Source organism: Anser brachyrhynchus (genome assembly GCF_964034855.1).
Source record: "Anser brachyrhynchus genome assembly, chromosome: 14".
NCBI classification, from domain to species: Eukaryota; Metazoa; Chordata; class Aves; order Anseriformes; family Anatidae; genus Anser; species Anser brachyrhynchus.
In genome coordinates this window covers 5,828,931-5,852,781 of record NC_137709.1, presented here as the reverse complement: position 1 = coordinate 5,852,781, position 23,851 = coordinate 5,828,931, and the positions used below count along the sequence as shown (strand labels likewise).

General features: G+C 43.0%; 1 protein-coding gene across 5 annotated transcripts; it reads left to right on the top strand.

Moving 5' to 3' along the window:
- Nucleotides 1-1,288: 1,288 nt before the first annotated feature.
- TBC1D9B (TBC1 domain family member 9B) lies at nucleotides 1,289-23,691 on the top strand. 5 transcript variants are annotated; one of them, XM_080555119.1, is made up of 23 exons: nucleotides 1,290-1,549; nucleotides 4,100-4,210; nucleotides 5,004-5,232; nucleotides 7,195-7,313; nucleotides 8,332-8,560; nucleotides 9,170-9,428; nucleotides 10,100-10,307; nucleotides 10,452-10,664; nucleotides 10,879-11,040; nucleotides 11,634-11,784; nucleotides 12,191-12,405; nucleotides 13,136-13,253; nucleotides 13,672-13,957; nucleotides 14,656-14,785; nucleotides 15,207-15,305; nucleotides 16,145-16,213; nucleotides 16,989-17,229; nucleotides 17,618-17,683; nucleotides 17,838-17,909; nucleotides 18,328-18,378; nucleotides 19,208-19,255; nucleotides 20,286-20,416; nucleotides 21,199-23,691. In XM_080555119.1, the coding sequence occupies exons 5-23, from the start codon at nucleotides 8,413-8,415 to the stop codon at nucleotides 21,889-21,891; spliced, it is 3,360 nt and encodes a 1,119-aa protein (XP_080411245.1). In that variant the 5' UTR covers nucleotides 1,290-1,549; nucleotides 4,100-4,210; nucleotides 5,004-5,232; nucleotides 7,195-7,313; nucleotides 8,332-8,412; the 3' UTR covers nucleotides 21,892-23,691. The 5 variants fall into 5 exon arrangements, with proteins under 5 accessions (XP_080411241.1, XP_080411245.1, XP_080411242.1 ...); XM_080555115.1 differs by lacking the exon at nucleotides 5,004-5,232 and having other exon boundaries at nucleotides 1,289-1,549; XM_080555116.1 differs by lacking the exon at nucleotides 5,004-5,232 and having other exon boundaries at nucleotides 20,310-20,416.
- The last annotated feature ends 160 nt before the right edge of the window (nucleotides 23,692-23,851 follow it).

The following is a 23,851-nucleotide window of genomic DNA, read 5'->3' as shown; positions in this document are numbered from 1 at the left end:
GATTTATTTTGCTATACCAGCGCCTAGAAATCTGAGGCCATTAAAAGCCACATGGCTCAAAGTGGCACGTTAGCATCTAGGAAACACCAGCCCACGTTCCTGAAGCGTTTGCCACCTGGAAGGTGCCAAGCCGCCCCCAGTCCCAGGGTGTGTGGGGCAGCATTTGAGCATCTCTCCGTCACCCACTGCCCCGGGGACCAGCCCCGTGCTCGGCCCCTTCCCGCAGCAGATCCAGCGCTCAGAGGCCAGCACGCTGCTCCCACACAGAGCCATGCTATCACGATGAAGGCAGAGCCTTGAAAGCTCAGCCAGCTAATAAATATTTATATTACAGTAGTGCACAAAGGCTCCAACCGGGATTAGGGCAGTGCACTAACACAGAGGATAAATCATCCCAGGGCTGAAGGATTGATGGCCTAACGAAAACACGGCATTCCCGCCTTCCTGGGAGCCTGGCAGTAAGCAGGGGGATGGTAGACGCCAATATTTTCTGCTGTTGTGACACTTTCAGTATTTGTGGGGAGATTCTCTGATGGTTATTAAAACAAAAACAGCGGCCAAGAACCGGGGAAGCACCGTGCCTCCTGCTCCACTGCTGCAGGAACCCACCGCGGGCTTGAGTGCCGGCCACGACAGGCTCCAGCTCTGCCAAAGGAGAGGATCAAAATGAAGCCAGCAGCTGGGAGGAGGTGCAGGGTCAAGCCTGAGCCGCCAGAGGTGCTCAATAAAAAGGGTAAATGCCCTCACTTTTCCCCAACGCAGCGGTGGAACCGCTGGCAGAGTCGGAGCCTGTTCCAGGGCCGGGGCCGCAGCGCGGGGAGCCGCCATCTGGGGAGCAGGCCGCAGCCCCACAGAGCGGCCTGTGGAGCTGTGCACCGGTAAATTAGCGTGTACAACGGGAGACAGCATTTACATAATCCCTGTTAGTTCATGTCAACGGATCCCACAGGGCTGCAGGGGGAGATTTTTTCACCTGCCCGGTGTTAGTATGTAAGCGTTAGTATGTCAAATTATAGCGGTCCTGGCAAAGGTCTCCCCAGTTCCCAACAGGACAGCGGCGAGGGCCGTGCTCTCTGCAGCACACAGCTCCCTGCAGCCGCTGAGGTGCGAAGAACGGCAACCGGAGGAGCGGTAAAGCAGGCAGGTAAATCCCACCGCACAATATCCGGGAGCAGGATTCGAACCCGCGACCTCCTCGCTGCGGAGCCTGCGGAGCGGGCCGCGGCGCCACGGCGGCAGCACGGCACCGCCCCGCTGCCGTGCGGGGCCCGGGCCGCCAGGGGGCGCGATGGCGTCCGGCGCGGCCCCGTGACCGGGCGGCGCGGCGCGGCCCGGCCGCTCCCCCTGCGCCAACTCCCCCCCAGCGCTCCGGCCGGGCCGGGCCGGGCCGGGCCGAACCGAGCCAAACCGGGGCCGGGCCGAGCCGCCGCCATGTGGCTGGGGCCCGAGGAGGTGCTGCTGGCCGGCGCGCTGTGGGTGACGGAGCGGGCCAACCCCTTCTTCTTGCTCCAGCGCCGGCGGGGACACGGCAAAGGGGGCGGCCTCACGGGTGAGGCGCGGCGGGGCTGGGGGCAGGCTCCGGCCCGGGGGGCGCTGAGGGGCCGAGAGAGGCGCGGGGCTGCGCGGGGGCTGTGGGGGACCCGGGGCGGGCGGCTTGAGGGGGCTCGGCCTTCTCCGAGACACCCCCGGGCGGCCCCGGCCCTCCCCGCCTGGCCCGGGAAAAATTGGGTTGGGATAAAGGGTTTTTGGGTCGCTCAGGTGGCCTCGGGTCCTTGGGGCGTGCTTCATGCCCCCCAAAAAAAAGGTTTAGGTTGGGGGAGAGCAAGGTGTGGTTTGTAAGGAGCGTTGCTGTGATACTCGCAGGCATCGCTGTGGTACTCGCGGCTATCGCTGCGATAGAGGTATCGCTGCGATAGAGGTATCGCTGTGGTACTCGCCCGTATCGCTGAGGTGCTCACAGATAGCCCTGGGGTGCCCCTACATATCTGGGGGACGCTCACGGTGCTGTGCGTGGCCGGAGGGGAAGCCGTGCGGTAACTGACAGGCACGCAGCCGAGCGGCGCTGGGTGCGTGTGCCCGGTACCCGTGGCTGGGGACAGGGACCGTTAAACGGACATAACTGTGGCCAAGGCACGACGTGAACGGCAGCAGAATTCCCTCCCTTCCCAAACACCCCGTTTATGTGCGGAATGTCTGCACAGTTATGTAAATAATAAAAAGGTGCCTCTTGCGTCGGTTGGGTTACGCGCAACCAGCCTCGTGTATTGGCCCTGTGGACCAAATACAGAAAATACAGACTACAGAAATGACACAGTTGATAAACATCCTTAGCGTATTTCATCTTTTTCACGATACTTAAAATGGTTTTGAATTACTCTCTTATGTAACGCGGTTAGTGTAATTTTGTGTGTGAGCATATAAATGTGTTCTGGAATTTCCCAGTTTCTTTACAAGGAGAAGTCACTCTTGGCGCTGCTCTGGACGATTAAACATTTAGACTGGTCTTTTCTTAAGTGGTTGAAGCTTTGAGCCAGTTTGCTTCTTGAGCAAGTCCAGCCCAATGAGACTCTTCTCCAGAGCCCCTGCGTGCTGGGAGCCGCACGAGCTCCTTACAGAGCTGTACAGCTGCAAGTTCACATCTGGGGGTTAGAATGTAGATATTCAGCCAAGCTAACAAGTTGTTTAAATCGCTGTTGTACTCAAGTTCTTAAACGTGTCTTGTTACTGGTGCATGTGTCAATGTATATGACACATCCAGTGTTGTTATAGGAAGTATACAAAATGAGTTTTTAATCCACATTCTGCCGACAACTATACACAAGAAACTCGGAGCCAAAACAGATCCTGTTGTGCTGGATGCATACGTGTTTGTTTTAAGGATTACCAAACCCCATGTGGATGGTCTCTGGATGATCGTGTTATCTGTGGTGCTTCTCTTGAAGTAGGCTCAGTGCTATGTCCTTAATCTATTGCTTGCTTTTGGGTAACTGAGGGAGATAAAGAAGAGGAGAAGGAAGTTTCACAGATAGTGAAAGATACAGATGAGTACAATTTGCTCAGGCTCACACAAAGCGTAGGGAGGGTGGCAGGGAATCGGGCCTGGGTCTCCTGAATAGCACTCCAGAGGAGCAACTGTGCTCTCTCTCCCTGTTCTAAGGTTAGAAAACGAAATCATGAAGATGTTGCAAAATTAATTTATGCTAAAGGTGCTCGTAGTACATTATATAGAATTAATAAAACAAAGTATCATCTTAAATATTTGATTTAACTAGCAAATTGATGTAATTGAAATGAATGGATTTGCTTTACGAAGTCTAGTGGCGGTCAGCATTTACTTTTGAAAATGCCTGCCTTTTTATTTAACATCATATTAAAAAAATAACTTCTGAATTACCGAATTTTGATTCTCTACCTGCATTCTTTATCTAATTGAAGTACCTATAGGAACATCACTGAAACCTGGGAGTACCAGTTTTCTAGAACTATTTGGTTCCATTTTGGAATGGACCTTGCCTTCTGTTTGCATAGGTGATGCTGAAAGATACGGTATTGAAAACTCTTTCATGTTCTAGTTCAGTGGCTTAAAAATCAGTTAGTAGCAGAAGCACGGAGATTCTGGAGACTTCATATTCTTGTTGCAATCATTTGGATGCAGTGATGAAAGATCTTAGAGGCTTATGGGATTATTGCCCGCACTGAGGACAAAGCTCTGTTTTTGGAGAAGTATTTCTCAGACAAAGTTAGTCTGAAGACGTTCCACTTTAACTGTCTCTCCTATTTGTCCGGATCCCATGGAGAAAAATGCATTTAATTTCATTATAAAACTCTCCTAGGAAGGCAGAGGATCATAATGAGGTTTAGTAGATATTTAATTGCCATCTAAACTTCAGCCATTAACAGTGAGATTACCTTTGGTGGCTCATAGGTAATTTGCTTTCAGTGACTGGATTTATGTCTTTGTTTTCTTGACCAAGTACCATCACAGGGTGCATAATGAGACCACTGGTACTTTTCTGTAGTGTCAGTGATGTATTTTTGCTTAACCCGGTTCTTTGGTTTGGTATTGCATTGCTTTAATATCTGTATCTTTGCTCCCTAGGTCTCCTTGTGGGAACGTTAGATGTAGTTTTGGATTCCAGTGCCAGAGTTGCCCCGTACCGTATTCTGCACCAGACTCAGGACTCTCAAGTGTATTGGGCAGTAGCATGTGGTATGTATTGACGGGACTCTTGTCAGAGGCTGGATTCATGTTATTCTATTCTCTGTTTTCTTCAGGTGATCAGTTACCCACATAGGAGTATTCTTTGACTGCTCAGGAAATGTTGGTGGGGCAGTGGGTGATGCCAGAAACGGCAAAACTTCTTGGTGTTGTTTAAACTATAGGTTGTGAACATAAGGCTCTGTAAAAGCTTCCGTTTCTGCAGCTGTTATGAAATTTGTATCTTCCGAGATATATCGGTTTGTAGGGTCATAGTGGATTGCTCAGAAAATAAAGCTGTGATGAAAAAGATTTCTGCGGGATAATGAGTGCTGTGCGAAAACCTGCTTACCAGGAACAGAGCACAAATGGGAACGTGTAAGGTCATTCAAAGTGCCAAACACTCTTGTGGAAATCTTCTTAGTGTTTTCATCCTTTTTTTTTCTTCTGCTATTTCTGGCCTGTAATAGATGTATAGCTGTAGTATATCTATAAAATATATTAATATATATCTTTTTTTAAACAGCAAGAATTCTTGGCCTCTTTTACTTGACAGATGTAGCTGCTGCGTTGGAATATTGTGGTACAACCTTCTGGTATCCAGTGGTGAACTTTGCTTAAGGCTTTAAGTCCTACTGGTTGCTGAAAATATCTTAAGACATATTTGTTAGAGTGACTTTGTTTACAATAAGCATCTTCACTTCTCACTTTGTGGTTGAGAAGTAAAAATCTGAGCATGAAGTAATTATTTGCTAAGCCTACAGATGTTGAAACCTTGTTTTCCCTGTTCCCATCTTGTCCCCAGGCAACCAACACAATATTCGCCCTTGCAGAGCTGCTTAAATTCAGCAGGAGAGCTTTAGAAATTGCTGTGTTCCACAGAAACTCAGTTTCCCTTTTGACGAACGAGGAGGCAGAGAAGAAGAAAACAGGAAAATAAGATGGCAGAACAGAAACTGAATAGGAAAAAAAAAAACACAGAATATTTAGTAGCCACACATGGTGCAAATAATTCTGTAGTATCTTGACACTCAGTGAGTGGTTTTTGTACAATTTCAGTAGTGCATTAGCTTATATTCTCAATATTTCAGTTACTTTGAAGTGATGCAGCATGGTAGAATGAGATGGGCTATATAGCAACTGTATGGAATTTGATAAATTATTATACTAGAATAAATACATTATACTCATCCAAAGTACTGTTTTTAATTATATCATATATTCTCGTGTTACTGTCAGAAGAAGAGTACTGGCATTCACTTGAAGTTATAAAATTTACATGGTTCCCTAGCTGAAAAATGTCCATCTTTAATGTATGGTTTGTCATGTGTAAATACTAGTGGGCAACCTTCCGGTTATGCATGCAGCTTCAGCCTTCAGCACTTTGTTCTTAGAACTCTTTGTAGAAATTGCAGCATTTTAGTTATTTTGTGTATATTATTCTAATGTTGTTTGTAGAAAGACCTCAACTATTGAGACCTGTCTTTTAGCAGTATGTTTGCTGTCGCTTCGTGAGAGATGCAGGTCATGAAACAAACTAGAAGATGGGATTTATTCCCCCGCCGCTACTGCTTGACTGTTGGTGTGTTTGGTTGTTGTTGTTGTTTTTGACGACCAAAGCATCCTGTAATTGATAATTCTGTGCTCTTAAAATTAGCCATTTTATATTATTCAAAATTAGTTATGCTTCAGAAACAATGTCAAATGGCTAGAATAAACACCAAGTAAACTTATATACAAAAGCAGAAGAAACTATATTTGGTGTCTAACCCATGGACCTGTACACAGAAACTCGAATTCGTAGTCCTGCAGTCCTCTGAGACAAGACAGCTTATTTGCTTCTAGTTTTTGGTTTCAGGTTCTGGAGTTATTTTTGCTTATGAAACCACAGATTAGCTGGGGTTTGGTTTTGTGGCCAGGTATCCAACTACAAATACACAAATATTGTTTCTTTGCTGAAGCAGCCTCTTAAAAAAGAAAGTCAGGTAGAGCAGTAGCTTTAGGGCACTGTTTGTGTTTCCTGCTGTTTTCTCCATTGCCTTCATTAACCACATTGAGGGGTTTAATGTTCTAGCAGAGAATTTGAGTAGTGGGAGGCATGCTGTTAACATTTTTACGTATCCCATTGCTTTTGTTTGAAACTTCAAAGGATGAATCTACTGGAATTTGGCAATGAGAAATTTACAAGTGTCTTTGACTTGCAAATTCAGTTTTGTCGGCGTTTAATGTTGTTTCTTATCTTCTTAAAAAATTGAATTGGTTTTTTATTTCTTCTGCATAAAAGAATAGAGTAATAGCCGTTGATAGAGGTGAAGAAATCTTTTACTAAACATAAATCTCTGAAACAATTAAGGAAACAAAACGTTAATGAAAGCAACTTTTTATAGAAGAGTTCATTAAACTGGCTACACAGCGAAGCTTGTCCTCTGTGAACCTTGTGGGCTATATGGTTAAAGACAACTAACTGTTTGATACAAGTTTTGCTGAGACCTTTTTTTTCTTTAAGAAAGCAAAGAACATAGCATCTGACGTTTGAATACTTCGGTTGCTTTTTGTTTTGTAATTGTGTGTTCTCTGCTGCCCATGAAAAATGAAACCCCTTTGTAGGTGTAAAAAGTTTGATTGTTCTGAAATTTCCTGTTTTTTCTGAAAGTTCATTATTTTTATCCTAGACTATTAGGAATTAAAAGAGTACTTCTTCTGTGGAGCGTAACAATGCTTTTTGTCTGGGAAAAAAAAAAACACTTTGCTGTGTAATTGCAAATAGGATGATGTGTTGGTAGTGTGCTTGTTATCCTCAGTGGCAACTGAGACATTTCATTAGAAACATAATGGTGTGTATATAATATCCTCAACACGTATACAATTGGTGTGTTCGATGTTTCATCACTGTTTGGTAATTATTAATTTACTGCTATAAACTTGGAGAAAAAAAGAGCTTGTTCTAATTTCTTTTTTTCTTTGCCCTTCCCTTCATCTTTCACCCCTTCAACTAGGATCATCTCGTAAAGAGATCACAAAGCACTGGGAATGGCTGGAGAATAACTTACTGCAGACTCTATCCATCTTTGATAACGAAGAAGATATCACCACCTTTGTCAAGGGCAAGATACATGTAAGGGACATGCTTCCCTGAAAGACTTCTAGATCCTGATAAAGAATAGGGAGGTGGTATTAAGAACTTTTTTACCCTTGGGAGGGAGGAAGCAAGAGCTCCATTGCAGAGCTTCAGACATGCATTTGGAATTGTCATGAAATGCATACAGTGTTGTCAGCATGACATTACGTCCATAACACTGGACAAATGTTGGGGGGGGAGGTTATGGGCAGTAGATGTCAAGGAACAGCCTACTTAGGGTAACTAATTAAAATCTAATCTCTTATTATAATTCTTGCGAACCTCTGACACAGTGTTAAACTAAAGTTGATCTAGGAATGAATATGGAGGAGAGAATTCTAGTTTGTAAGCAATGCATTTGTGTTCCCGTGATGGTCTAGAGGCCATCTAGGTTGTAAAGGAACTGAACCCTAACTTGCGTGGGCGTTCAGACAGGTGTCTCTGCTTGTTGTGCAGTTAACACACTTCAGATGACCAGCCCACAGATTCTGCAGAGTAGAAACTTAACGTGCAGTTTTCTTATTGAACAGAAGCAGTCTGAGGCTTTTCTAATACTCGTCAGGTTTCTCTGTAGTTGCTGTGTGTCTGTGTGCGAGAGAGATTGTGGTAATTTGTTTTTCCTTCTGGCCGGTCAAGATCTGACAGTTTGCAGAGCTCGGTGCTTCCTGACAGATGATGATCTTCCTGTTGAAGAAGCGTGTTTGCAAGTGAAAACAGACCAGTTCTCCTGCAGGGTGTTCAAAGTGTTACCAGACCAGCTGTGAGAAATGCAGTCAGATGTTAGATGTGAACACTAGCTGCGTGTGTTCAGGAGCAGATCAGCTCGTAGACTCCCAGGCTATCTGACTGCTCTTTCTACATGTCTACTGTTTCTCTAACTTGACAGGAGAAATGTTGACTGCTGTGTTGTGCTTCTTCTTTCTGTCTTCCGGATTGCTGCTGTGACCTTTAACTATATATTCTGTCTGTCAGCAGGCATTTCTTATCTCTGTGTCTCTCCTCCCGTGTCCTTCAGGGAATTATTGCTGAAGAGAACAAGAATCAGCAGCCCCAGAGCGAAGAGGATCCAGGTAAATTCAAAGAGGCTGAACTGAAGATGCGGAAGCAGTTTGGGATGCCAGAGGTGGAGAAGTTGGTCAATTACTATTCTTGCAGCTATTGGAAGGGGCGTGTACCCCGGCAGGGATGGCTGTACCTCACTGTCAATCACCTCTGTTTCTATTCCTTCCTACTGGGCAAAGAGGGTGAGTTATAAACTTACTAGTTGTTTTCCTGCTATTACCCGTGATCTTTTTGATGTGGGTGATCTTTCATGGGGACTTTTTTTTTTTTTTTAAGCTGAATGGTATTTTGTTTTGTTTTGTTTTGTTTTTCTCTTTAGGAATCCTTTGAGCTATGGCTCGACTTGTAGATCAGTCCTTACGCTCATAGGCACTTCAGTGAAGTTTAAACTGCCAGGTTGTACACCTGGGCTTTTACTTCCACTGAATTAGAGAACCAAGCAATTTTTTTACTTCAGTGAGTTTTGTTTGGGAACCACCACCTAGTATTTACAAAGCTTAAGCCCCTGAGTACAAAGTTGCTAGAAAGAAAGAATTAAAACGTAATTGTAATTGAAAGCATTTAATTGATAGAGTCCTTTGGAGCTGCATTATTTCTAGTCCAGCTATTCCCAAGGAATATTTCCAAGTATTTTTGGAGAACCCAGAAAAGTATAAAGAAAAGAAATGCGCATGTGTAAGAGGAGAAAAATACTGCTACGTTGAGAGCTTTCTTGCTGATTGAGCTTCATTTCTGATTTTTGTTTCGTCTCAATTTGTAATAGTAGCTTTTTTAACTTTTTTTTTTCCTAGTGACACTGGTGATTCAGTGGGTGGATGTAACCCAGCTAGAAAAAAATGCTACGCTGCTGTTCCCTGAGTGCATTAAAGTGAGCACAAGGGACAGCGAACTTTATTTTTCCATGTTTCTTAACATCAATGAGACCTTCAAGTTGATGGAGCAGTTGGCTAACATTGCTATGCGGCAGCTACTGGATAATGAGAGCTTCCTACAGGACAAGTCCCTCCCAAAGCCCAGGAAGCCTCTTAAGAACATCTCTGCGCTAAAAAGGTGTGTGTTTCCAGCAGTGAGAAGAGAAGACAGAGGAAAGGGGATTGTAATAATAAATCAGCATTACTGTGTAGCTCTCAGGTGCCCCTGGGTTTTTCTCACTCTAGGCGATGCATCACTTATTTCAGTCATTAGCCCTCTGCCTGTTGTTTTTTTCCATCCCTAATTGGTACTGAATGCACATAAACCCTCATGTCTTTCTCATGCATGAAGGTACAGTCTAGAGGCTCTCAGAAGGACTTTTCAACTTCAAACTATTGAAAATCATATTTAAAAAAGAAAGTGTGAAAGAAGAAAATGACGCTGTCCCCTTGGCCTGAAGTTCAAAATTTATAAAAATAAATATGTTTATTGCAAAAAATCCTTCCACTGGGGACTGTTCTAAACAGTTTCTGAATCTGATGTCACATTTCAGTTTCCCAGATTTCTGTTCTGAGATGCGCTTGCCTATTTTATCTTGTATTGCAGGACATACCTTGTCAGTGAAGCATGTCTGAAGGCTGAAAGAGGAGTCAGATAAGGGGTGGCATCTCAGTTAGAGAAATGAATAGTAAGAATTCACAGCACAGTCTGGAGTTTGTTACTGGAACGAACACTTACGCTAGTGTTTGTGTGGGTTTTTCCAATGAGAAAAAAAAAAACTCTAGGGACTGCTCTCTACTTTTCCCCAGAGACCTTGATGCTCGAGCCAAAAACGAATGCTACCGTGCCACTTTTCGGCTGCCCAAGGATGAGTGCCTGGATGGACATACAGACTGTACCTTGTGGACACCATTCAACAAGATGCACATTCCTGGCCAGATGTTTGTTTCCAACAACTACATCTGTTTTGCCAGCAAGGCAGAGGAGGCTTGTCATCTCATCATTCCTCTCAGGGAGGTAGGGATTTCTTAATTGTGTATTACTACAGCCTTTTCTTATCTTTTTGTCTGCTTCTAGCTTTTGTGTCATGCTTTGCAGATAATGGAGAATCTGCTAGATCCAAATGTCTTGTGCCCTTTGTCTTCTGTCTTTGTCTTCTAGGTGACAATAGTTGAGAAGGCCGATAGTTCCAGTGTCTTGCCCAGCCCTCTGTCCATCAGCACTAAAAGTAAAATGACCTTCTTCTTTGCCAATCTGAAGGACCGAGATTTCTTGGTACAGAGAATCTCTGACTTCTTGCAGAGAACACCATCCAAGAAACCATGCGTCAGTGACAGGGAATGGAAGTGGAATTTGGGTGATGCTGGATGCGAGGTACTAAGGAAATAGGTGGGAGGAGCATTTGTCCACCTTTCAGGTGGACACTGGGATAGTTCTTGAAGGATGATATAAAGGAAAAGCCAGGACTGTAGCTACCTCTTCTCTACCACCTCTGTCTCCAGTCTGGCAGATATGTTACGTATGACTAACTTTACAACAATAGAAATATATTACGTTTTTTATCAAAGTAAATGTTTGCATTTTCTAGGAGGTTCCAGAGTTGCCTTCCAGCAGCCCACTTGCAGTTAGCCCCACGTCTGCTCTCAACAATCGACCTGTCAACTTCTGTGCAGGAGAGGTGCCAACAGCCTCCCAGGGACTACTCAAACTTTTCAGAAGAAATTCTGAGGAGCTCTTGGGACCCAAAGGGGTAAATGATATTTTAACTTAGAGCAATTAACTATAAATAGTGTTTAGTAGGTAGCAGATTTCCTGTCCTGCTCTGAGACTCTATAAATGCGTTTTCTCCCTAGCTTCTGTCACCTCTGCAGTATCACTGTCTGTCACCATGTAGTGCTGTATAGATGTAACCTGACCCTCAGCTTACTGTATCAGGACTGAGATACATGAGTAGAGGCTGAGAAACCTGTGTTAGTGTGCTTTTGGGATACAAATTAGTATCTGTGAAGAACTGCTTTTCTTCACATCAAAGCAGTAGAGAACTGGTGTCTCTGCTTCCTAGACAATCATCTTAGACCAAGGTTCTTGCATTTATGTAGAGATTTGCAAGGTGTAATATCATTGCACAGCCCATGTTCTCTGGTGGAGACAACTTAAAGCAGGTCAGAACTGATTCAGAACAGTATAGATTAGCATACACCCTTTTATTCAGCAGAAGAAAATCTTTAGGTGACACAGTGCATTTCTTTCATGAAATGGAGGCCTGAGTACCCAGAAATCACCTGTTATGCAAATATAAAAATGCTTTGATCTCCTAAAATGGCTTTGTTTGTTCCTGTGCAGGCAAAGGAGAAGATGAAGGAAGAGTCTTGGAACATTCATTTCTTTGAGTATGGGAGAGGGATGTGTATGTATCGCACTGCCAAGACTAGGGAGCTGGTGCAGAAAGGAATTCCAGAGAATCTTCGTGGAGAGCTGTGGCTACTTTTCTCAGGTAGGAGGTTGTGCTGGATACTTTGGCAGCTAGCAGAAATAAGTGTTCTGCACATCTCAAGGGAAAAGCTCTAAATCACAGCTCATTTCAGAAGAGATAAATCAGAAGTTAACTCCACCTGAATTATACTTCATTGTGGTTTTGGGCAAAAATGCAGTGATTGCATTACTAGTATGACTTTATTTATGAGTGTAGTTGCTCTTTGATCAATTTTGTCTGAATTTCAGTGTTGGGACCTACACTCTAACCTGATGCTTTAAGAGAGAGTTTGTTTCTATACTTTCATATCTATTTGTAGTTGCTGAGTTTGTGTAGTGCTTCCTGGACACCTCTTCTCTGATGCTGTGGGCATAGAGTCTGTATTCTGAAGCACAAGAAGTGATGCAGTATTTATTTGTCATTACAGGGGCTTGGAACGAGATGGTCACTCATCCTGGTTACTATGGAGATCTTGTGGAAAAGTCAATGGGAAAGTACAATCTTGCTACAGAAGAAATCGAGAGGGATCTGCACCGTTCTATGCCAGAACATCCTGCCTTCCAGAATGAGTTGGGAATTGCTGCCCTCCGGAGAGTCTTAACAGCTTATGCATTCAGAAATCCAACAATTGGGTACTGTCAGGTAAGAAAGAAGTCTTAGACTTATTAGCCCCTGCATGGTTACCATGACTGTATTGGATCTTTTCAGCAGTTCTTTGTTCAGTTTCAAGCTTTTCCTTCTTGCTGCCCATGTGGTGGAAAGAAGTGATATTGCACGGATCTCTTAATTATCCTTTGGATACAGCATTTATATAGACTTTGCACATTTCTGCTACGTGTGGTGACACATTCTTTCGGTAGTTTTTCTGCTGGAGCTCTCCTTACTTCAAGAAAAGCATCTCATGGTTTCCTTGAAATGAGCAATGAAATTGAGTGAATGGCAATGCACATGAGCAATACATCACAAATGAAGCCAGTTGCTTGTTTGCGAAACAACTCAGTAGAAATTCAGATTTGTTTTGTGTATTGCTATGCCATGAGAGGTTCTTGTTACATTGTTCTGTTACGATCAAAGCTTTTTCTGAAAACTTTGAAAATCATATATGGTCATGTTTATTAACAAAAGTGCCTCACAAAGAGTAGTTACATTATCTGCTGCCTCACAGAGGAACTGAAACAGGAAGGTTAATTGTCTCAAGGTCACCTAGTGACTCAGATACCAGTAAAAGCTGGAAATAAATCTGACTCTCAGTCCCACAAGACTGCTTTGCTGTAATCACGCTCTTTAAGTTTAGCTCATCTGTAATGACAGAATTTTCATGAACGTCTTCATGTTTCTCTCTCTCTGTGTATTTAATGCTGCCGGCACATAGGCAATGAACATTGTTACATCAGTGCTGTTGTTATACTGCAATGAGGAAGAAGCTTTCTGGCTCCTAGTGGCTTTATGTGAGCGGATGTTGCCAGATTACTACAATACAAGAGTAGTGGGTGAGTCTCTGTCAATTTCATGCTGGAGCCTGGATTTTCAGCTACAGTTCTATCAGCATCTCTCAGGAATATTTTGTTTCTTCAGAATTAATTAAATGCGATACGTTTTAAAGATGAAGCACAAGCTTGTTCCCTTTAAAGTTGCAGGTGTATGATGGAGGCATAGGAAGAGACGGTACGGGCTACCAAACTAAACCAGGAAGATGGAGTCGAGAATAATCTCCATCTATATACGTTGTGTTTATTGAGAACAGGGTAACAAATCTAAACAAATGTGTTAGTTTTAGTTCTGATGTTAAGAAGCTGATAGGAAATCAAAGTGAGCTCACACTGTTTTGTTTAATAATTAATTAGCTTGGTTACAGTACCATGACCCCGCAAATTCGAGTTCTGACATTGTTCTTGTCTCTTTTCCCAGGTGCATTGGTGGACCAAGGCATCTTTGAAGAACTTACACGAGAGTATCTTCCACAGCTGTCAGAAAAGATGCAGGAGCTGGGAGTGATTTCCACCATATCCCTTTCTTGGTTTCTCACACTCTTTCTCAGTGTCATGCCCTTTGAGAGTGCTGTGGTCATTGTTGACTGTTTTTTCTATGAGGGCATCAAGTTTATCTTGCAGGTGTCATTGGCCATACTTGATGCAAACATGGAGAAGTTGTTACAGTGCTGTGATGAAGGTGAAGCCATGACTATTCTGGGCAGGTACCATTACTTGTTCTTATTTATAACTGAATGGTGATGGTACCCTTTTTAGTCGTCATTCCTTTCTGCCTTATAAGAGAGAGTCTTAGTTCCCATGAATTCCATTACATAGCAGGTCATAGAAATTTGTCTAGGATGAAACTTGAGCACCAGAGATACTTGCTATTGCTTTCTGCAACAGCTGAAACAAATTTTCAGCTGAAGTATGAGCTGAGGAATCCCATATTTCCAGAGTTGTTTGCTTTGTGGCATACTACATTCCTGTTTCTCAGTTTGAATTTGAAATCCACAGGGTTGCTTATCCAAAATTCACAGAAGAATTCTAATCCGCTATTAAGAACAAGTCCTGACAAGAATGGCCTTCTTGTAATAGAAAACTTTATCAAGCAGATATTTCCCAAGTATAGTAAATAAAAGATTTCCTTGTTTGAAATGTGAATCTATCCTATTTACAGTAAGATCTTCAGCTTACTGCTGGGAGCCTGCTTTTGAACAGAATAGATATCCCCAAAATACAGTGAAAATCAGCTGTCTGAGATGTTAAGGATAGCATTGTAGGTTAGCTGGGAAAAATTAAATTTTCCTATATGTTTACATTAATAATACAAAGGAGTTAGGACTGATGCATTTAGGATATTACTGCTTTTCTTTGACACTAATCCTGGAGTCTTGGATCTGTTTGTTGGTTTTCTTCACAGGTATTTGGACAATGTAGTTAACAGACAGAGCGTCTCACCCCCTATTCCCCACTTGCATGCCTTATTGACCAGTGGAGATGACCCACCACTTGAAATTGACATCTTTGACCTCATCAAAACATCCTATGAGGTCAGGTTCTGGCTTAGTTTTTGCCTAAGTGATTTTTCTCTCCTAAAATACAGTTTTATACTTATGCAGCCAGAATTTGAACTGCTTGTAGCTTGAGGTGCTCAAGGAGTGCATGGTCAAGCCATTAATCTTCTTGTTTGGTATAAGGAGAGCCTAAAACTTTTGACTATTGTGGATTCCAAAGAATCTCTCCAGCACCAGTGGAGACTGGCAAAAATCATGAGGTATGCTGCAGAAACATGGAAACATCCCAGTTCATTTCCACAGTTTTTTCTCACAGTTTTGCTGCTGGTAAAAGGTTTCTGGGGTTTTTAGATCATCTCTGAGGGTCCACTACACTTGTTAAAGAACATGTAACTGAACAGGGATTATTTGTTCTTTAGGAGATGATGCTGACTTGGTCTGCTTTTTTTTTTTGTAGAAATTTAGCAATTTGAAGGCAGATGACATTGAACAAATGCGTTTTAAACAAAGGCTGAAGGTGATCCAGTCTCTAGAGGATACAGCCAAGAAGAGCGTGGTATGTGACTCCCAGATTAAATGAGCTACCAAATGGCATATTAATGCAATGCATTTTGCTTTAAGAATCTAGAAAGTTTGCTGTGTAGCAAACCTGGTTTTAAGTCACCTGAAGAACTTAATATGAGAAATGGATTTACTGGCTGGAATAATGGATTTTCAGTTTTCTTCTTCAGGATCTTCAGTTTTCTTCTAGTTAATCTAGTAAAATGGTTTAAAGTGATGGGGCATGATCAAATGAGATACTTGGCATGGAGGGAGATAAAAACCGCTTATAGGCCTCGTAATAGCCTCCACTGCCTTACGCTGTCTGTTTTCCTACTTGCCTGTAATCTTTCAGAAAAGCTAGATAGCAGATAATTATTTTTCTCCCATTTAGAGAGTATGTTAACATGTTGGGGAATTTTATAGAAGGGTTCATGGCCAGAAACGAATATCGACATCTATTGCAACTATCTCCCACATCCCAGGTGGGGAACCTTGTCCATCTGTTTCTTTTGCTGTTGTTTTTCTGTGCATCTGAGTCAAATATCTGAAGATAAAAACAAGAGGGAGGAGCAACATAGGGTTCTCGGGGCTGCAGAAACAGGAAGTAATCAGTAATTTTTTACTAGCTGCTTAAAATGTCAGTGGTTTCTGCTTGACCAGAAACTGTCTTCTTGACCTGTAATCCATAGCAGTGGAAGGTACTGGAATAATTATGTTTTCTCTCCTCTCTTGTGTCATATCTCCTTGCAATTGTTTTCTTCTCTTCTTTGTTACACAGATATTTCAGTGAGTCATATTTAATTTGTCTAGCTTTGAAATAAATAGCTCACTCTGTTTTCTCCCTAACTGTAGGTCCGAGCTGTGTCTAGTGACATTGGTTTCTCTATTGAAGAACTGGAAGAGCTGTATGTAGTGTTCAAGGTAAGAACCTATAGAAGTTACAGAGTGAGGAAGAATGTGTTCTGACACAGAACAAATGTCAGAACAAGTCAAAAAGGAAGTAATGATTCTGTTTTTATTCTTGATCCAACTTGTCAGAAGCAGATGTGGGGTTCTGTTATATGTGGTGCAACTGAGACTGGTTCTATTACTAAGTGATTCTTGGGGGGAAAAGATGGTCAAACCGAGTTCACAGTGTTTGAATGGTGCTTATTTAGAGAGCCCAGTCAAGGGAAAGGAATGTCACACAGCACTTAGGAGCTAGGATTGACTTATACCTCAGTTTTTATTCTCAAGTTTGCCATGGAGTTGCTCTGTAACTGTAAGTGCTTTGCCTCTGTTTGCCAGTGTATGTATTGTTTAAAAATAAATAAAAAAAAATACCATCAAACTGCATTTACCAAAGTCACTGCAAATTCAGTTCCACTATGCTGTAGATTCAGAGTCCTAGTTCTAAAATCTGCATGTTCCCTTTGCAGTAAATACCAAGTTTCATTTCATTCAAACCTGAAATAATCTTTTTTGTATTTTTCACTTAAATGTGTTCCATATGGTTTTGTGAAATCCCTGTCTCTTCCTTCACATCGTACTATTTTGTAGTGAAATAACGCTAGTAATAATGGTTGAGATAAACAGGGTGTCTGAAATATCTCGTCTCTGCTTGCTTGGTGCTATTCTTGAGCTGTAAGAAAGTCTCCACTCCCATGGATTGTTGTAGTATAATGCAATCTGACCTATCAATCCCTTCCCTCCAAAGGCAAAGTATCTGATGAGTTGCTACTGGGGAAATAATCGTGCTGCAGCTGCCCGCCGAGATCAGAGTTTGCCCTACCTGGAGCAGTATCGCATAGACATGGAGCAGTTCAAAGAGCTGTTCGTCAGTTTGACACCCTGGTCCTGCGGTGCACATACACCTGTGCTGGCAGGACGCTTGTTCCGGCTTCTGGATGAGAACAGGGATTCTCTCATTAACTTCAAGGAGTTTGTTACAGGGATGAGTAAGTGGTATTTCTGGAGATCTTGGAATATTACAAGAAAACACTTTCTGTCCTCTTCCAAACAGAGAACTAAAAAAATAAAGAGATGGTGATGTTTGCACTGTCGTGAAGGGAGGGTTGACAGTCTTACAAGATGTTTCAGGCAGAACAAAAGATGCCTTTTTCCTTCTAGAATGTCTCCTATTTTGGGAAACAATAGGTGGCAAACCTACAAGATGATGCTGTGCTGGGGATATTTTTTTGCTGCTTCTGCAGAGGGCTTTATTCAGCTTAGCATTTCCTCATCGCATTGGAACTCATTCTGTTTTGAGCTTGTGTGCAGAGGGTGATTCTTTTTCCTAACTGCTATTTTCTTACTCTTCTGATTTATTTATATTTTTACTTGCAGGTGGGATGTACCATGGTGACCTCACTGATAAACTCAAAATACTTTACAAACTTCATCTGCCTCCTGGTGAGTGATTGCTTCCATATACTGCTACTAGTGGGCATGGTCTGTTCTGACATGCAATAGAAAAGGGATGCCTCATGAGTTTTGCTGATGAAATGGGTAATACCACTGTTCAGTTACCTTAGAGATCTTAACATTTCTTTCTCTGTGAGTACAGCTCTGAATCCAGAGGAGACAGAGTCTGCTTTGGAGGCCACAAGTTATTTCACAGAGGATGTTACGACAGAAGGTAATGCAACACTTTGTGCCTGTACCTCTCAGTTTAGGTAGGAGTTGCGGCACAAATCCATGTGCTGTGAATGGTGATTTTTGCAAGGCATGGTCTCATGGTGGGCAATATGTTAAGATTGCCAGTGGTTTTGAGTTGGCTGCTGTTATTGCATGATGGGAAAGAAGTTCGGAGCTTAAACTGCTGAGCACCCATTTCACGCAGGACACAGCACGCTCTGAAGCACAATCAGAGACTGCTGAGAAGGAGCAGTGTGCTTTTACCAGTTCCTGTCTCTCACCCTGATTTGGGTTTTTCATGCAAGTCTCATTGTCTCTCTTCTTGTTTTTGTTTCTTTCTCTGTGTTTGTCTCTGTGTGGCCTTTTCTTCTGTTTTATCTGCGATATTGTCCCCTCAACCCCTCTTTCTGCTGCTCCAGTATCTCCTTTTGTCTCAGAGCTGGATTTCTGCCTGCCCTGTGAGTCTCAAGGTCAGTCCATGGATTATGTGCACACGTTGAACATGGCTGTAATGCTGATATTTTCTGCCAGCACCAACATGCTATTTTAAATGCTCTGAAATTGCTGCTGCACCTCTCTCATGACATTCCCTCTGTGAATAAAGTACTATAAGTAATTAAACGCACTTCAATATATTCTACCTGTTGTGTTTCAACCTTGGCCAAAATAGGTTTTGTCCATCTTAAGTATGGACAAAGTATGTTGTTTGTGCTTAATGTTTACCAAAATGGAATAATGCTCCAAAAAAAAAGAGTTAAATAAAAGGGGTAGTTGCACTGTTTGGTGCTAGATGGCTAACTGAATAAGTCTGAGCTCAGACAAGATTTCCTGTGCAGTCTAGTGACAATATAGGAAGTGAAATTCATAAACTTAGACTCCACAAATTACTGCCAAAATGTCTGCTCAGCCCATGAGTAATGGACAGTGTAGACATTAGTCACTTACCCTGTGTGCTCAGTTGTGGATTAGTTTTTTCCATTTGTTATCTTGCTTTGGATAACTGAACTTTTGTCTTTAAGCCATGTCATTGCTTAGGTGCCTTTCATGTCTGTTTCACCCTTTCTTTTAGAGTTCTGCCACCTCCCCCAGCTGTTTCACCCACTTTTTCAGTGTGGCTTCTTTTTTTCCAGTTTATCCTAACACCCTCACACTTATGTCCTGTGGGAGTGTGTGATCTAGCTTCTATTAAATATATCCATAGATGATTTTAATTTGGATATGAGTTGTCTTATATTCTTCATGTGTTGTGTTGTTGAAAATCAGATATTAATGACTTTTTAATAATTTCATTATTTTTAGAAACCCCAGAAGACAAAGGAAGGAGAAATGACAATGGTCAAGAAAAAGGTAATTTTATCATAAAGAGACCACATTCCAGTCTTGTTTCTTTCATATTATTAACTTCGTTGTCCTTCGCTGTATCATGGAGACCTTTCAAAGTGTCCCGCATGGACAGTGATAAAGTGGGATGTGAGCTGCAAAGTAGCCCTCTCTCATGCCTTACTGCTCTGACTTTTTAGCCTACCAAGATTATAACATTTGAAAATCACGTTTAGTTAGTTATCAACTAACAGAATTCATTTATTAGAAGTCAGGCTAATGCAGGAGTGTTAAGATTGCAGCCCAGAAGGCCAAGTGTATCCTGGGCTGCATCAATAGAGGTGTGGCCAGCAGGTTGAGGGAGGTGACTGTCCCCCTCTACTCTGCCCTTGTGAGGCCCCTCCTAGAGCGCTGCATCTAGATTTGGGACCCCCAAAACAAGAAAGATGTGGACCTGGACCTGTTAGAGCGGGTCCAGGGAAGGGCCACAATGATGAGTAGAGGCTGGAGCACCTCTCCTATGAAGAAAGGCTGAGAGAGCTGGGGATGTTCAGCCTGGAGAAGTGAATATTCCAGGGAGACTTTACTGGAGCCTTTTAATACTTAAAGGGGGGTTATAGAAAAGATGGAGAGCGACTTTTTACATGGGCAGATTGTGATAGGACAAAGGGGAACGGTTTTAAACTAAAAGAGGGAAGATTTAGTTTAAATGTTCGGAGGAAATTCTTCACTCAGAGGGTAGTGAGACACTAGACCTGGTTGCCCAGAGAACTTGTGGATGTCCCATCCCTGGAAGCGTTCAAGGACAGGTTGGCTGATCTAGTGGGTGGCATCCCTGCCCATGGCAAGGGGGTTGGAACTAGATGCTCTTTAAGGTCCCTTCCAACACAAGTCATTGTGAAGATTATTGCTCTACTGAATTTTATCAGATAAACCAGCAGAAATTAATGCAGCTTTCCTGATAGATACTTTCCTGAGCTGTCAATAAAACCTGCTTCCAATGCATTTTTTGCTGACACGGGGTTCTCTTTGTCTGAAACCATTAACCCCCTGGCAGTAGTGCCTTGGTCTTGTTTTGCAGAGGAGAAAGGTACCAGTCCACAGGACTACAGATACTACCTAAGAATGTGGGCCAAGGAAAAAGAGTCCAAGAAAGAAACTATTAAAGATCTCCCCAAAATGAGCCAGGTAAGAAGTGAACCTGAAGGTTTCTAGTTAGATGACGGATAGCTTATTGGAGAATTCAGCAATATGTGGCAGCTATTTTGCCAGCATGCTCAGTCCAGTGCCAGTAGATTGCCTTGCTGTTCTGGTCTGGTGAGCTTTAGAAGCCTCTAATTCTATACAGTTGCGTTTAATTCCTCAGTGGGCACGTAGCTGGCTATCAAACTGCTTTGTTTCCACCAGTCAAACGTGTTTGATTCTATGCCTTCCAGATCATCTTTTCCTGTAAGACCCGCAATCTTTGTTTTCCCTCTGCAGCAGTATGTTTCAGATATGCCATCAGTCATACAAACTTGTTTGGCTTTTTGGTTTTGTATTGCCTCATGTTAAAGCTTCTTGGTAGAGAGCAAAGAATGTGTTTACAAGAGAGTCTGATGACTAGTGCCATCTTTTCTGTCTCTAATTTCCTTTATGGGTGCTTTTTATACCAGTTTGGAAATGTGTAGAAGCTGACCACAGAAGAGTAGCAGTAAAACTTCAGGTTTTCTCAGGTGTGAGCATGTTAGCATTCAGTTCATCTGGCAGCAAAAATACTGCCACTATTAAATTCCTAGCTGTGTCTCAGTTTAACCGGTACAGCAGAGAGAAGAGTTTGCCTGATTTGGACTGTTCTGAATCAGTAGAAGTCACTACTTGATGGGGAGGCAAATAAATGAAGAGTCAGGCAAGGTAGTGCCTGTTGCTTCATCTACCACTGTCAACTTTTTACATCCTTAAGTATGATTTTTGGTCTTTGTCTTTGAAAGGAACAATTCATAGAGTTATGCAAGACCCTTTACAACATGTTCAGTGAAGACCCTGTAGAACAAGAGCTGTACCATGCAATTGCCACTGTAGCCAGTCTCCTTCTGCGAATTGGGGAGGTCGGAAAGAAGTTCTCCAGCAGACCTGTAAGGAAGTCTGAGGACTGCAAAACAAACAGTACCCAAGATCCCGTGAGTGAAGAGGAGTCACCAACATCTGAACAGAGTCAGAATTCGGCAGTGGAGCAGCAACCCCAAGCTGACCATGAGGACAAAACCTGCGGAGATGCTCAGCCCGAAAAAAACCAGCAGGAGAACCATACTCTAGGAGATGGGTCAGGGGAAGGACAAGGCTCTCCTTTGCAGCTGCTATCAGATGATGAAACCAAAGATGATATGTCCATGTCTTCCTACTCCATGGTCAGCACAGGCTCCCTGCAGTGTGAAGACATTGCAGATGACACGGTCCTGGTTGGCTGTGAAGGTGGCAGTGCAGCTGCCAGGTATGGCAGTACCATTGACACTGACTGGTCAATCTCCTTTGAGCAGATCCTAGCTTCCATGCTGACTGAGACAGCCCTCGTAAACTACTTTGAGAAAAAGGTCAACATTCTCCAAAAGATCAAAGATCAGAAGAAGGTGGAGAGGCAGTTCAGTTCATCCAGTGACTACGAACTTTCCTCCGTGTCAGGGTGAACTCAAAGCAGTAATTGTCTTTGGGAAATGAAACAGGGAGATAATGTGGCAGATGGCAGGATGGTTTGATATTTTGTGTTTGTTCTTTTCTGTTGTTGTTGTTCTTTAATCAGAGACCAGTAACTACACAATTACGATAGATTCTGATCGATATGGGGCTTCAGACAGTGACTGCTTTTGTGTAGGTGCTTTTTTGGCTACTTGGGCTGGCAGAATTAGATTTACATTCTCAAGAGCCATTAGAACCTAATAGCCCCTGACATACAGAATTACCACCGTAAATTATGCATGTCTGCCTTTTGCTATCTTTTATTTTAATGAAGTTTTATTTCAGACAGTAACTGCTCCTTGCCTGCCCTTGTTTGCTGTAGGTTCCTGGGTAACTTGCACAGCAGATGCAGCCTGGCTTGAAACCATGTTCACATCTGGCTGCAGTCTGAGAGCTCATGCAGTGTCCTCAGGTGCTATAGGACCCTGACCTATAAATAGTCTTGTAAGTTCTTCAGTGCTGTTCTGTGACCCAGCAGCTATAATGCAGATGTGCCCCACTGCTCCCAGCACCCCAAGATCTAAACACAGACATTCTCGGATCTGCTGGTTTCTTTCAGATGTGATTTGGCATTTTCATAGCATATGATGACTTTTTTCTTACTCAGCATTCAGGAGATGGTTTTCAGATAAACTCGGTTTTCTAGCTTTTGCTCTTCTAATTCGTTGAAAGCCACTGTTTTTAGTTCGTCTGGGAAGCCACAAGCTCCTTGACTTCAGTGCAGAAGTAATATTAAGTCAATCAGTGGGCCCGTGACAGTTGTAAGGAGGAGGGAGTATGTTCCTGACGTACAAGTCAGTGAATCAGCCTCAGCATTGCAGACCTGTGGCACACTGGTCTGCTGGATTTTCCCTGTTGGTACAGAAAATATTCATTTTCTTGCTGAGTCTCTATTTTTTTTATTTTTTTTTTTTGCTAACTAGCCATGGGTCCAATTTTCAGAAAGACTCCTAAGAATACTGTGATCAGTCAGCCCTTGCAAATGCTGGGGATAGGAAGGTTTGCAGGAGTGCTGTGCCACCTGCAGCTGCTGAGGGTGTCCCTTCTGAACATCTCGTGTACAAAGTGTCTAACCGCGGACGTGCTCGTAGAAACTGCTGCACATCAGAGGGCATTTACACCTGCAGAGGAAGAAGTCAAAGCAGTGTGGTGCTCTGCCATCAGCCCGTTATGGGAAACCCGAATAGACTAGATCTCTTTCCAGTTAAGGAGATTAAATAACTGGGAGACCGAGCGACTGCTCTCTAAATCAGCAAAGCCCAGAAGAAACTAAGAGTTAGCCTTCTGGTAGCAGGGCATCCGCTCCGAGGAAGGAGAATTAATGCTGTTTGTACAGCTAAATTCATCTCAGTGCGCAAGCATCTGCCTCGAAGGGCCAGAGCGAGAGATGCTGGTGCTCAGCAAGAGCAAACCCCGCACTGAAGGCAAGGTTTGCGACAGCTTTTGGCTGGCATTGGGAATGTAAAGGCTGGGAAGGACGCGTGTGGTCGGACGTTCCCATGTAACACTACTCGGTGTGCTACTCAGTGTTAATCCCCCCTCGTGACGTTCTCTATGTGTATTCACAGCTCGTACATATTTCTTATTTTCCTGCCTCCTCTGTCCTGTAGCCGGAGAGCAGCCATGGGTAAAACCGCTTTTACTAATTATTCAGTAATTTATTGTAATTTTTTTAAAAGTACAAATACTACATGTGATTTTACACTGTCTGTCTTACCTGTCATGTACTCAATAAACGAACCGGAACCCTATGGGCGGCCCGGGCTGCCTTTTTTTCTTGTTTGTTCCCTGAGCTCGTTGAACGGTGCTTGCTCCTTGGCCGTGGCAGTCACCTTAAAGGGCAGACTCGGGGGGGCTGCAGCGAGTCTTTATTATTCTGCGTATTTATTGATGTGTATTTGCTTACCGCTG